The sequence below is a fragment of the Gorilla gorilla genome, chromosome 20 (assembly GCF_029281585.2).
Source record: "Gorilla gorilla gorilla isolate KB3781 chromosome 20, NHGRI_mGorGor1-v2.1_pri, whole genome shotgun sequence".
NCBI classification, from domain to species: domain Eukaryota; kingdom Metazoa; phylum Chordata; class Mammalia; order Primates; family Hominidae; genus Gorilla; species Gorilla gorilla.
In genome coordinates, this window is record NC_073244.2 from 51,383,135 (window position 1) to 51,398,363 (window position 15,229).

The 15,229-nt window shown below is 41.5% G+C and overlaps 1 protein-coding gene across 2 annotated transcripts; it reads right to left on the reverse strand.

The window, feature by feature from the left end:
- Window positions 1–9,934: 9,934 nt before the first annotated feature.
- Window positions 9,935–14,884, reverse strand: LOC101130989 (galactoside-binding soluble lectin 13). 2 transcript variants are annotated; one of them, XM_063701907.1, is made up of 4 exons: window positions 14,825–14,884; window positions 12,730–12,806; window positions 12,018–12,228; window positions 9,935–10,186 (listed from the first exon to the last, which is right to left on the reverse strand). In XM_063701907.1, the coding sequence occupies exons 1-4, from the start codon at window positions 14,837–14,839 to the stop codon at window positions 10,070–10,072; spliced, it is 420 nt and encodes a 139-aa protein (XP_063557977.1). In that variant the 5' UTR covers window positions 14,840–14,884; the 3' UTR covers window positions 9,935–10,069. The 2 variants fall into 2 exon arrangements, with proteins under 2 accessions (XP_063557977.1, XP_063557976.1); XM_063701906.1 differs by lacking the exon at window positions 14,825–14,884 and adding an exon at window positions 13,384–13,491 and having other exon boundaries at window positions 9,975–10,186.
- Between the last annotated feature and the right edge of the window lie 345 nt (window positions 14,885–15,229).

Genomic DNA, 15,229 nt, shown 5'->3' on the forward strand with positions numbered 1-15,229 from the left:
AGTAGGAGAAAATTTTCACAGTCTATATGTTCAACAAAGGACTAATATCCAGAATTTACAACAAACCAAAACAAATTAGCAAGAAAAAACCAAACAATCCTATCAAAGCGTGGTCTAAGGAAATGAACAGATAATTCTCATAAGAAGATATACAAATGGCCAACAGACATACGAAAACCTGCTTAACATCACTAATGATCAGGGAAATGAAAATCAAAACCACAATGCGATACCACCTTACTCCAGTAAGAAAGGCCACAATAAACCAAAAAATAAAAGATGTTGGTGTGGATGCAGTGAAAACGGACCTTCTACATTGCTGGTGGAAATGTAAAGTAGTACAACCACTATGGAAATCAATGTGAAGACTCCTTCAGGAATTAAAAGTAGAACTATAATTTGATCCAGCAATCCCTCTACTGGGTATCTTCTGAGAGGAAAAGAAGTCATTATACAAAAAAGATAGTTGCACACGCATGTTTATAGCAGCACAATTCACAATTGCAAAAGTGTGGAACCAGCTGAAATACTCATCAATGAATGGATAAAGAAACTGTGATATTTATAATGGAATACTACTCAGCCAGAAAAAGGAATGAGTTAATTGCATTTGCAGCAATCTGGACAAGATAGGAGACTATTATTCTAAGTGAAGTAAGTCAGGAATGAAAAACCACACATTGTTTGTTCTCACCCATAAGTGGGAGCTAAGTTATGAGGATACAAAGGCTTAAGAATGGTACAATGAAAGTTGGAAACTCAAGGAGAAAGCATGGGAAGAAGGTGAGGGATAAAACACTACAAATTGGGTTCAGTGTATACTGCTTGGGGGGTGGGTGTGCCAAAGTCTCACAAATCACCACTAAAGAACTAACTCATGTAACCAAATATCACCTGTTCCCCAAAAATGTATGAAAATAAAAAATTAAACAATTAATAAATAAAACTACACACACACAAAATAATCCATGAGATACTACTTCACACCTACTAGGATGGTTATAATTTTAAAAAGGAAAAAACAAGAGTTGGTGAGGATGCAGAAAATTTTTAGAACTCTAGTGCATTGGTGACAGAAATGTAAAATGGCATCACTTTTGCGGAAAATAGTTTTGTGGTTCCTTAATGAGTTAAACATAAAAGTATAATATGACCTAACAATTCAACTTCTGGGCTTGGATACAGGTGTTCCAACAAAAACTTGTACATAAATGTTCATAGGATCACTATTCACAATAGTCAAAGAGTAGAAACAACCCAATTGTCCATCAACTGCTGAAAGGATAAACAAATTGTGATATCTTCACAAAATGGAATATTATTCAGCTACAAAAAGAAGGAATACTGATACATGCTACAACATAAATGAACCTTGAAAACATTATGTGTTTAATGTTTTAAATGGAAAAAAGCCAGACACAAAAATCCAATTGTATGATTTCATTTACATGAAATGTCCAGGATATGCAAATCATAGAGATAGAAGAACAGATTAGGGATTGTGAGTGGTTGGAGAGTGGCTGCTTAGTTGGAACAGAATTGGAACAGCTAGATGTAGCTTAGTCTTATTTCAGGAAGAAGCACTGGAGTGTGAACTGCACAGCAGAGTTGCTCTTTGAGGTAAAGGGGTGGCCTTTTGTACCCGCATGTCAGCAGGTCATTGACTGCATTCTACCGACTGGGTTTGTAACCAAGATTGTAAGATGAAAATTATAAGAGATTTGTCTTCCTAATTTTCCTTTCTTCCTTCATGCATGCTTGCTTGCACGAAGTCATTTTGATAGAGGGTAATCACTATTAATTGGTTAACGCCATATCCTAACTCCTGGAGGCTACCCTTAGGGTTAATTAACTTGTTTTTCTTTTAAAAAACAATGGTCCATGGGTTTGGGTGTGGTGGCTCATGACTGTAATCCCAGGGCTTTTGGAGGCCAAGGCAGAAGAGTCACTTGAGCCCAGGAGTCTGAGGTTGCAGACAGCCATGGTCACACCACTTTATTCCAACCTGGACCACAGAGCCAGAGCTCGTCTCTAAAATCATAGATGACACAAACAAATGAAAACACACCCAATGCCCATGACTGGGTAAAATAAATATTGTGAAAATGACCATATTGCCCAAAGCAATCTAAAGTTTCAATGCAATTCCCATCAAAATACCATCATCATCCTTCAAAGAACTTCAAAAAAAAATCCTAAAATTTATACAAAACCAAAAAAGAGCCCACATACAGAAAGCAATAACAAAGAAAAAAGAACAAATCTGGAGGTGTGACATTACCCAACTTCAAATTAAACTACAAGGCAATAGTTACCAGAACAGCAGGTACTGGTAAAAAAAATTAGGCATGTAGTCCAATAACAGAATAGAGAGCCCAGAAATAAAGCCAAATACTTACAGCCAATGGATCTTCAACAAAGCATACAAAAGCTTGAAGTGGATGTATCAGTCCATTCTTGCACTGCTATAAAGAAATACCTGACAATGAATAATTTATAAATAAAATAGGTTTAATTGGCTAGCAACTCCACAGTCTGTATAAGAAGCATTGTTGGGGAGGCCTCAAGAAGCTTACAATTATGCAGAAGGCAAAGAGGAGGCTGGCATGTCTTACATGGTAGGAGAAAGAGAGAACAAAGAAGGAGGTGTTACACACTTTTAAATGACCAGATCTTTGAGAATTCACTCACTGTCATGAGAACAGCAAAAGGGAAATCCACCCCCATGATCCAATCACCTCCCCCTAGTACCTTCCTCCAACCTTGGGGATTACAGTTTGTTGTGAGATTTGAACAGGGAAACAGACCCAAATCATTCATTTCTACCCTTGGCCTTTCCCAAATCTCATGTCTTTCTCACATTGCAAAATATAATCATGCCTTCCCAACAGTTCCCCAAAGTCTTAACTCATTTCAGCATTAATTCAAAAGCCTAAAGTCCAAAGTCTCATCTGATACAATGCAAATCCCTTCAACCTATGAGCCTGTAAAATAAAAAACAAGGTAATTACTTCCAAGATACAATGGAGGTATAAGCAATGGGTAAATACTTCCTTTCCAAAAGGGAAATATCTGCCAAAACAAAAGGGCTCCAAGCCCCTGCAAGTCTGAAACCCAGCACGGCAGTCATTAAATCTTACAGCTCAAAAATAATCTTTTTTGAGTCCATATCTCACATCCAGCCAACACTGATGCCAAGGGTGGTCTTCCAGGCCTTGGGCAGCTCTGCCTATGTGGCTTTGCAGGGTAGAGCTTTCATGGGTGTTTTCACAGGCTAGCATTGAGTGCCTGCAGCTTTTCCCAGCACACGGTGTGAGCTGTCAGTGGATCTACCATTCTGGGGTCTGCAGGATGGTAGCCCTCTTATCACAGCTCCACTAGGCAGTACCCCAGTGTGGTCTTGTGTGGGGGCTCAACCCGTATGCACTTCCCTGGTGGAGGTTCTTTGTAAGGTCTCTGCCCCTGCAGCAGATTTGTGCCTGGACATCCAGGCTTTCCCATACATCTTCTGAAATTTAGGCAGAAGCTCCCACACCTCAGATCTTGCCTTCAGTGCACCACAAGCTTAAAATCACATGGAAGTTTTCAAGGCTTATGACTTGCACCCTTTGAAGTAGCAGCCTGAGACATGTTTGGCACACTTTTAGCCACGGCTGAAGCTGGAGCAGTTGGGACTCAGGGAGCAGTGTCCCAAGATTGTGCAGGGCAGCAGGGCCCTGGGCCCAGCCCACAGAACCATTCTTTCCTCCTAGGCCTCTGGGCCTATGATGGGAGGGGCTGCCGTGAAGATCAACAAATGCCTTTAAGGCATTTGTTGTTTTGGCTCCTCTTTACTTATGCAAATGTTTGCAGCAAACTTGAAAATTCCTCCCCAGAAAATGAATTTTCCTTTTCTACCACATGATCTTGCTACAAATTTTCCAAACTTTTATGCTCTGCTCCCCTTTTAAATATAAGTTCCAGTTTCAGATCATCTCTTTTTTCATGCACATGACCATACAATGTTAGAAGCTGTCAAGCTACTTTTGAATGCTTTGCTGCTTAGAAATGTCTTCTGCCAGATGCCCTTAATCACCTTTCTCAAGTTTGGAGTTCCACAGATCTATAGAGCAGGGACAAAATGCTACCAGTCTCTTTGCTAAAGCATGGTAAGAGTGACCCTTATTCCAACTTCCAATAAGTTCTTTATCCCCACCTGAGACCTCATCAGCCTGGACCTCACCGTCCCTCCTCCAACGTTGGAGATTACAATTTGATGTAAGATTTGGGAGAGGACACAGATCCAAACCATATCAGTGGGGGAAGAACACCGTACTCAATGAATGGTGCTGGGAACACTGACAAGCCACATGTAGAAGAATGAAACTGGATTCTCATCTCATCTTATAAAAAAATCAACTCAAGGTGGATCAAAGACTTAAATCTAAGATGCGGAGCCATTCAAATTCAAGAAGATAACATTTGAAAAACTCTGTAGACGCTTAGGCAAAGAATTCATGACGAAGAACCCAAAAGCAAATGCAACAAAAATAAATAAATGAGACCTAACTAAAATCTTCTGTACAGTAAAAGAAATAATCAGCAGAGTAAACAGACCACTCACAGAGTGGGGAAAAAATATTCACAACTATGCATCAGCAAAAGACTAATATCCAGAATTTACAAAGAACTCAAACAAATCAGCAAGAAAAATACAAACAATTCCATTGAAAAATGGGCTAAAGACATGAATAGAGAATTCTCAAGAGAAGATATACAATTGGCCAAACAACACATGAAAAAATGCTCAACATCACTAATCATGATGTAAATGCAAATCAAAAGCACAATGTGATATCACCTCACTCCTGCAAGAATGGCCATAATAAACAAACAACCAACCAACCTTTCAACCAACCAACCAGCCAAACAAACAAAAAACAGTAGATGTTGACATGGATGCGGTGATGAGGGAACACTTCTATACTGATGGTGGGAATGTAAATAAGTATAGTTGCTATGGAAAACACTGTGGAGATTCTTTAAAGAACTAAAAGTAGAACTACAATTTGATCCAGCAATCCCACTACTGGGTATCAACCCAGAGGAAAAGAAGTCAATATTCAAAAAGGATCCTTGCACACCCATGTTTACTGTGACACAATTTATAGTAGCAAAATCATGGAACCAACACAAATGCCCATCATTCAATGAGTGGATAAAGAAACTGTGGTATATATATATACACACACACATAACAGAATACTATGCAGCCATAAAAAGGAATAAATTCACAGCATTTGCAGTGATCTGGATGAATTCGAAGACTATCATTCTAAGTGAAGTAAGTCAAGAATGAAAAACCAAACATCATATGTTCTCATTGATATGTGGGAGCTAAGCTATGAGGACACCAAGGCATAAAAATGATATAATGAACTATGGGGAGTTGAAGGGAAGTGTTGGGGAAGGGTGAGGGATAAGAGACTACAAATATAATGCAGTGTATACTGCTCGGTTGATGGGTGCACCAAAATCTCACAAATCACCAATAAATAACTTATTCATGTAACCAAATACCACCTGTACCCCAATAATTTATGGAAAAAAATAAACTGAATTAATAGGTTCAAAAACAACATAAAAATAAAATAACGTTTTAGTACGGAGACAAAGGATATACAAGCAGCCAGTAAACATATTAAAAAATGTTCAACACAATGAGATCACATGGACACAGGAAGGGGAATATCACACTCTGGGGACTGTTGTGGGGTGGGGGGAGGGGGGAGGGATAGCATCGGGAGATACACCTAATGCTAGATGACGAGTTAGTGGGTGCAGCGCACCAGCATGGCACATGTATACATATGTAACTAACCTGCACAATATGCACATGTACCCTAAAACTTAAAGTATAATAAAAAAAAAGTTCAACATCTCTAATCATCGGTGAAACGCAAATTAAAACCACAACGAGATACCAAATTAGTCCTGCAAGAATGATCATAAATACAACATTAAAAAAGAATATATGTTGGTGTGGATGTGGTGAAAATGGAATGCTTTTACACTGCTTGTGGGACTGTAAACTAGTACAACCACTGTGGAAAAGAGTATGGAGATTCTTTCAAGAACTGAAAGCAGAACAACCATTTGATCCAGCAATTCCACTGCTGGGTACCTATCCAGAAGAAAAGAAGTCATTATATAGAAAAGAGACATACACACACATGTTTAGAGTGGCATGGAATCTACCTAAGTGCCCATGGATCAATAAATGGAGAAAGAACATGTGGTAAATATGCACCATGGAATACTACTCAGCCATAAAGCAGAAAGAAATAATGGCCATTGCAGCAACTTGGATGCAACTGGAGGTCATTGTTCTAAGTGAAGCAACTCAGGAATAAAAAACCAGATGCTGTATGTTCTCACTCATAAGTGGGAGCTAAACCATGAGGATGCAAAGGCATTAAGATGATATAATGGACTTTGGAGACTCGAAGGAAGGGTGGGAGGGGTGACAGATAAAATGCTACATATTGGATACAGTGTACACTGCTTAGGTTATGGGTACAGCAAAGTCTCAAAAATCACCACCAAAGAATGTAACCATGCAACCAAAAACCTCCTGGGTCCCAAAAATTATTGAAATAAAAATACATATAAATATTAGAAGATAAATCATTCTACCATAAAGACACATGCACACAAGTGTTCATTGCAGCACTGTTCACAATAGCAAAGACATGGAATCAACCTAAATGTTCATTAATGGCTGACTGAATACAGAAAATGTGGTACGTATACACCATGGAATACTGTGCAGCCATAAAAAGAACAAGGTCATGTCTTTTGCGGGAACATAGGTGGAGCTAGAGGCCATTATCCTTAGCAAAGTAATGCAGGACCAGAAAAAAATACTGCATGTTCTCACTTACGAGTGGGAGCTAAATGATGAGAACTCATAAACACAAAGAAGGGAACAACACAAACTGGGGCCTACCTGAGAGTGGAGGGTAGGAAAAGAGAGAAGAGCAGAAAAAATAACCATTGGGTACTTTGTTTAGTACCTGGGTGATGAAATAATCTGTACAACTAACATGCATGACAAAGGATTTACCTATATAACAAACCTGCACATGTACACTTGAACTTCAAATAAAAATGGTAAACATAAATAAATTGGGGAAATTTTTTAAATTTCTCTTTTATTCCATCTTCTTGGCCCCTCACTTGCAAATAGAGGCCCACATACACCAGTGTTTAGTAGCATCACAGATGGCATCCCAGAGGAATCGCAATGCTGAGGGAACTGGGCTTCAAGGGCAATATTATCACAGAGTATACTTATTCTTTGGGGGCTTCAGCAATAACTGGGAAGATCAAAAGCAGAAATGGCTTTCTGCTTCTTGAGCAATGCCCTTTTTGCTGGGAGAAGATCACGAATTTGGACTGAGCAGGATGAAGAAAGATGTTGGATAGGTTTCCAGAGGCAATTCAAAAATTGTTAGTTGAACATTGGCCCCGGACTCTATGTCATCTCTTTGTATCTGAGATGTCATTCTTGGCCACTATGAGCTCAGAGTAGTAGCTGAATAAAGATGAATGTAACGAATGGCCCATAGGAAGTGCACTGAGCTGGTGAATATCATTCAAGAAAGGGCAGTCACTCTGTGTTTGCCTAGCAGGGCTGAAATTTAGGATTCTGTTGGTTATTCAAATAAAATGGACACCAGGCAAGCAGCAAGTAGATATAAACTCCAAGTCGTCTTCTGTTCAGGAAGCCAGGGGTTCCAGGATAGGTTTCATCCACTCAGAGCACAAACTGCATAATTCCCAAAGAAATGAATTCCATGCTGGTGATAGGGTCTATGATCCATTATCAAAATGAGAAGTGATCAAGACTGTGTAAGTGTATGGAGGAGAGTGTACCTAATCAGAACACAAGAGTTTCCAGTGAGAGGGCAGGGAATTTTATTCCATCCTGGAATGAAACAAGGAAGAGAGGCATGAAGAGTGTCATTCACTGTGCGTTGGCACCTCAAAGTGTCTGGAAGTTAGGTTAAAGGAAGTGTAAGGAGAGAGGCATACCCATGAGTGAGGTTGGAGTTGCAGAAACTGTTGCAATGAACATGGGGAGAGAAAATAATGATCAAAATGACACCTAAGATGGTCCTTGCAAACAAAGAGGCTATTTTCTGGGACTCTCTTCATTCTAGCTTCATTGATTTTTAGGTAATATGTTGTTTCGGTTCTCCTAAGTAGTTTTCCATACATGCTATGAAGTAGATAATCACAGCTCTTGTAGTGGGAAAAGGGCTGTCATTCTGCCGTCTTGGTAGGAACTCCAAGAAACTGAGAATGGAGGGTGGGGACAAGTGCTACAGAAAAACATTCCCAGAGAAAATGTAAATAGTTTTCTGGTTGGTTTCAGCAAAAATATGGATTAGTGACTGCTGTCTATTTTTTTTTTTTTTGCCCATCTAAAATACATGTGTTCATTGCACTTTTCCTGTCTCGTTCAGTCTTCTTTGATTAGTATAAAGCAGATAATGTGCCCCCTTGGTGCACACGTTGCAGGGGATTGCAAGTGATAATTTGTAGTCATATAGACACGGTGTCCTGATCAGATAAGATATTGCACTTTACTCTGAGCCTGTTTTTGTAATTGTAATGCCTTCAGAGATTCCTTACATGGTTAGTGTTTTCGGTATGTGGGAAGTAGTTCTGAGTGGAACTAGTTGCCAAGGATGGCCCCTCATGACTACAGTCACAATAACCACAGCTTGTGGAGTCCTCTCCTTTTGATTAGGGCTGTTTGCGTGACTCACCTTGATCAATGTAAAGCCATAGAAGTAACACTGTCTGCCATTCAAAGGTAAGTCCTGTGATGCCGTGCACCTTCTCCATGAGCCTTTTGAAAGGCTTTCTTTGGTGAAAGCCAATCACCATTTATTAAGTCCCAGAACCATGAGACTCTCCTGATTTTAGGAAATTCATGTCATGAACGGGAAGGTGAGGTATTGAAGAAGATAGCTTCCCAGTTTCTAGGTGTTCACCCAGTCCTGCTGTTGAGTTGGACATGAGTAAAGCATCCTCTGAAATCCCAGCCTAAAAGATCTGTCAGAAAACGCGACTCCCGCCACATAATCTACCACTCACTTAAGTTCAGTAAACCTGTAAAGCAGGGAGAGATCAAAATAAATGATTGCTTTTAGCCATTGTGTGTTGTGAGGTTTGCTGTGCTGCAATTCATCACTGGAAAAGCAACAAATAAGGGTCTGCTTACTGTGTCAATGTACGTGACTTGTATCTATTCCAATAATAATCTATATGTTCTCTGATCTCAAATCATGACCATTTATTTCCAAAGAGAAACCCCTGGATTCTCCCCACATAAAATGAAGCAATTTTCAAATATTTGAAAATAAGAATAATTGGGATTCTTTAAGGGAAATCACTGGGCTCCAGTGATTCTCTAAACTATTACTTGGATTGAAAACTTCACATGCCAACTTGTCATCTTTTTCTTCAGTTCCTTCACAGCAGCCCGCACAAAGCCAGGCACAGTATTCATACACAGTAAGCATCCTGAGAACAATGGAAAAAAATTAAGAAATTCCACATAATTTTCCTCAAGTTACAGATTTTCCCCAAAGCCACCATGTACACTTGCGTGGCTGTAAACAGCTACCTAACATTTAAGTGCCATGAGTCATTTGAGATTGGGTAAGTATTTTAGCTCAGACTGTCTGAGGTCAACTACGTGCTATAGAAGGATGCTGTTTCTAATGTCTTCTCAGATATTCCACGGACCTTGTCACTCACTCCCTTTGTCACAGGAAGGTTTATCCCCTTTGATTTCCTGATGCCTCCCATAGAATGCCCTGGCCCCCCTTGGGGATGACAACTTCCTCTTTTCCCCTCTGAAAGCAAGAACCAAATCATGTGAGTTTTCGTGCTGTTTTAATGACAAAGTGTAGGGGAAAATGTGAGCAGGGATTATTCTGTTAGCAGGTTCTGGGAATCCCATGGTCAGGTAGAAAGAGGGATTCCTCAACAATGAGGAGTGTGATCATCTCCCTCAATTGCAGACACACACTGAGGTCAGGGAGATATCTCTTGACACTTGCACCATCTTCACAAATGATGGCGGGATTCGATGGACAAAGCCGTAAATGCGTATGCCATTGACCTTTATCTACAAGAGGAAAAATGCATCAGAAAGAAAGCATGCCACCAAACAAGTTTTCAGCCTCCTCTCCACTCTGTCCTAGTACAAATAACATTCCCCAAGAAAATTCCTAGTTATACAAGTTAACGTATTAGATACACTTACGTTTACAGATGACATTTTGTGCCTATTTGAGACAGTACCCGACTTTATTTCTAATGTTTCCACTCATTCCTCTAGCGAAGTTCTATACTCTGTGTCACAAAGTCCTTGCTTACTCAGCCTCCCTTCTAACCTGGAAGATCTCCATTGCCAGGGACTGTGTCTCAGGAACTTGAGACCCTGCATCTCGCACAAGACCTGCCACAGGGTTAGTGCTAGACCATGTTCGTTGAATGCATACTTTTCAGTTCCATGAACTGTGATTGTTTTTCACTACCGATGGCACAGTTTCTCTTTGGAGTAACCTACATCTGAGGTGTTAGTGGCAAAGAAGGAAACCCAGGGTTCTTATAGAATGAAAGGAGAACAGTTCTTGTAAAACAGGATATTACCTTCAACAACTTCTAAGCATAGGAAAAGATCCCTCGCTTGAATCTGAATAAGATGTGAATGTTTTGGCCTACTCGTTAGAGAAAGCCAGAAAGTATGGATGTATTCTTTATATTGAGGCTATAGAGAAAGTAACCTTATTAGTATTAATTTTTCGAATTTAAAATGCACACATTTTTGAGCCAGTTTTTCCATTTTTTTGTAATTATCTTCTAGTACAAGTATTGGGAGGTTGTTAATGACAAAAGGATTGATTAGAAAACTTAATACAGCATCATTTGTGAGAGCAAAATACTGGAAGGAAATTTAGTGCCCCCAAAAGGGCCAAGTTCCACAACTTTGGGTAAACTTCTTAACACAATATTATGCAATCTTTAAAAACTGAAGCAGCATGACAGATTGATAATATCTTCAATATATATTCTTTGGCAACAAATCAACTTAGTTCTTGAAGCGTAATGTGTAGAGCAACTTATACCAGGATTTGCTTAAAAACAAATGAAATCATAGACATATCTATATGCTTCCATAAGCAAAAATTTCCTCTGAAGGGCTGGGCACGGTGGCTTAAGCCTGTAATCCCATTATATTGAGAGGCCAAATTGGGCAGATAACTTGAGGTGGGGAGTTCAAGACCAGCCTGGTCAAAGTGGTGAACCCCTGTCTCCCCTAAAAATACAAAAATTAGCCAGGTGTGCTGGCACACACCTGTAGTCCCAGCTACTTGGGAGGCTGAGGCGAGAGAATTGTTTGAATCCAGGAGGTGGAGGTTGCAGTGAGCTGAGAACATGCCACTGCACTCCAACCTGGATGTAAAATGAGACTCTATCTCAAGAAAACAAACAAACAAAAACAAACAAACAAAACCTCTTTGAATGAAAGCAGAACTCTGATAATGTTTTTCCTATGAGTAGAATTCGGGCCCGAAAATGAGACGAAGACTTAATTTGTGACTGATTAAAACAACCTTTTTTTTTTTAAACTTTTTTTCCTGAAGTATATTGTATTCACTCAGCTAAATGAAAATTTAAATAATGGCATAAGTAGAAATGAGCACTATGTGAAAAGACAGAGGAGATTATCTACTTTGGGGGAAATGTCAGGTGAGCTGACCTTGACATTGGTCAGATTTGGGAAAGAGCTGAGGATGGCAGTGCAAGCAGGGGGTGCTCTGTGATGAAAACCAGAGGCAGGAGTAGTTATGGGAGATGGACCCTGATGGACTACTGAGGCCGGGTCAATGAGAGCTGCCTCCTGTTTTGGGAGCCCACAGAGCCTGGGTGCTGGGAGCTCCTGGGATGCTCACCTCATACTCATTGTAATGTACGTAGATGCACAGCTCAAATTGTTTGCCATCCTCAAAGGGCACGTAGTCTGTTGTCTCCTCCAACATCCATATCCCAAACTCACGCCTGTTCATGACCACATGGTTGCCAAAGTGCACTCGGAAACAGAAGGCAATATCTGAATCCTCATCCATGTCAGTGTAGAAATCCACCTGCAGCTGTGGGTCATTGCTGAGGGTGAAGCATGCAGAATGTTGGGCAAGTCCCTCCCTTGCGCAGACACACACTCGACACACACACAAATCCCTTCCCCCATTTACCTAGGGAATAAGTCTCCCTGATAATACTGATGGCCAGGTCCCTGTGGGGATGCTTCAGCTCCTCGTGCCCCCAGGCAGGGAGATTCTGTGCTCCTCATCCCCAGATGAAAACTGAGCCACAGTCACTGACCTGGGCCTATGACTTGTTCATTCCCTGAAAATTCTATGCCTTCTGATAAAGAGCCACAGCCCCAACCCACTGAGTGTTCTCCTCCTGTAGGCCCCATGGCTGGCCCACATGAAGTTGCTGTGGGTCTCACGCCTGGTGCTGGAGGGTCTCCAAGACCTGCACCTGCATGGGGCCTCCATCCTGCCAACTAGACATTTCCACATCACCCACATGTAAGGTCAAATCCTTAGCAAATATTCTCCCTTCTTCTCCAACCCCTCCATTGGACCATGGAGTACTCACATAAAAGAGTCAATTGGTGTCCCTTTGATTATCACGCAGGAACCAACAGACAAAGACACAGGTAGTTTGTATGGCACCTGCCAGAGTATTGAGAGTAAGTGAGAGGTGCAGGGTCAGGTGCAGTCTCCCCTCCTGTAACATATTCTCATGGTGCAGGAGGTTAGAGATGAAAGGGCAGACTCTGTGGACTCTCCTCTTTAACCCTACCGCATTCAGGGCCCCATATTCCTGAAGATATGGTGGACCCATAAGTTAGAGCAAGGGTTCAGGAACCAGGATGCCTGGATTCCAGTCCTCATTCTGCCTTTTACTAGCAGTGCAGTCTTAGATTTGCTACCTGAACTCTCCCTCATTTTCCCTAGGACAACGAGGATTATCAGGAATTTCTACTTTGTAGGATGTTCTCCGTCATAGGGGGTTAATACATGTAAAAGTGTTACCCTAATCCCGGTCATGTGTAGGGCCTCTTAGGGTGACCTAACAGAACAGGAGAGTCCTCTTGAAAGACTGACCTGCCTTCATTTTCAACTCTGAAAATTAAAACAAGGCTTGTAAATGTAAGAATTTAAACATTCACTCCAGTGAGAAACAACACTTGTTGAAAGAGAGAGGGAAATGATGAAAGAACAGGAAATCCCTGTGTGTGGGATGCACATGCATCACTATCATCAAGGGCCATGGACGTCCTTCCAAGAAGGGGCACACACTACTGAGAGCACAGCCCCAGTACTTGCACAAATGAAGCTTGTGGGTCAGGGACATAACTGGAGGGAATGATTGATTTCTATGATGACTACAAGTAGATGAGATGATTTTTCTGTACTTTTGAGATAGGTTCTCGCTCTGTCACCCAGGCTGACATGCAGGGATGCAATCATGGTTCACTGAAACCTCAAACTCCTGGGCTGCAGTGAACCTCACACATCTGCTCCCTCTTGAATAGCTGGGAAGAAAGGTACCTGCCTCTCTGCCAGTCAAATATTTAAAGTTTTTTAAAGAAAGGGTCTCACTCTGATACCCAGACTGGTCTCAAACTTCTGGCCTCGTTATCCTCTCATCTTTGCCTCCAAAATTGGTGGGATTATAGCCATAAGCCAGTGAACCCAGCTGCTTGGTTGATTAATATCCACTGTAAGCTCCTTCTGAACTGAGACTTAACTTGTTCTTTCATGGGTGTAGAACAAGTTTAGTCTCAGTTCAGACAGAGCTTACAGTGGATATTTTGCGTGATTCAGTCTCTGAAATCACGGCCTCTAATGTCCTTCCCTAACAAACCAGTATCTGCACACCCTCCTGTCACACAGTGGGAAGAACTGGATGGGCTAGGGACAGGCAAGTTGAGCCTGGGAGGCAAGAGACAGTGGTCACTCTGTGCAGACCCCACCTGAGGAACCATCGCCCCCATAGTCTGCGTTCCTCTTCCCCACTCTCACTGGGAGGAGACATCTACTGATCATACATTCTGCTCTCACAAGTGATCTGAAACAAGTCCTTGGTAACTCACAATCCCCAAGATCCCCACCAGTTAAGCCACATGGGATTCACATCAGAGGTGCTGCTGTGTGGGGAGAAACATTCACATGTGCAGAAAGCCACATGCATGATCCCACTTCAACATACAGTCACATCCCAGCACACACACTCACAGTCACACAGAGCCACACCACTCACTGCGTCACACACACCTGCTCACTGTGCACATAAAGATGCTCATGCACTGGTCTGGCTGTGCTCACACACATACTCACATCATAGACAGGAAACAAAGCCGACTCACCCCTTTACTCTCCATTCACACACCTGCTCGTCCTGGTGGGTAATCCACCTCCCACTTAAAGTCACATTATCTCCGCAGAGTTTATGCTCATCAGACACCACCTCACACTCACCGAAGGTTACACTGGTCCAGGGTCCACACCGCAATCCCCACAAGCATCTCAGATACCATAGCCTCAGGGTGTCTATTCCACACCTCAATAGCTCTAAGTAAAGCATTCACAGCAAAAATGCACATATTTTCATCTCATAAAATCTCCCATTTCTTTCTTGGTTTGTGTGACACGAAATTTTTGAAGGCTGTGCCTTTTCAACTCACGGGTAAAGAAGACATTGTTCTCTCCTTCTTGGCGACTTTCAGAATTGAGTCCAGTCTTCTGAGTGAATCTCTGAGTCGCAGCACTTAAATGACCCACTTCGGCCTTGCCCTCTGGCTTCATTCCAGATTCCAAGCTCCTCCCAGCAAGATTTCCTTGCAGCTTTAGACAGGTTTAGTTGTTAGGAAGAAACTCAGTCACAACCATAGCTATTTGCAGGTCTGTATCTGTAATGCAGCAGAAGTGACAGTGGGGGAGGTACCAGGCTGTGGATTGGGTTACCAGGGAAATGCATAGATAAAGATGATGGAGTGAGCGGTAGTGGTTGTAAAGCCCAGCCTTTATGCCTCTCAAGCCTTTTCTCATCTATGCAGAATATACCCAGAAGGTGTACATTTTCCCAATTT

Coding starts and splice junctions, on each gene's coding strand:
- LOC101130989 (XM_063701906.1), bottom strand. CDS start 13,491: ATGTCCCTGACCCACAAGCTTCATTTGTGCAAGTACTGGGGCTGTGCT. Junction 12,807..13,383: donor CCTTGATGATAGTGATGCAT/GTGCATCCCACA, acceptor ATACTCTGGCAG/GTGCCATACAAACTACCTGT. Junction 12,229..12,729: donor ACACCAATTGACTCTTTTAT/GTGAGTACTCCA, acceptor CTTCACCCTCAG/CAATGACCCACAGCTGCAGG.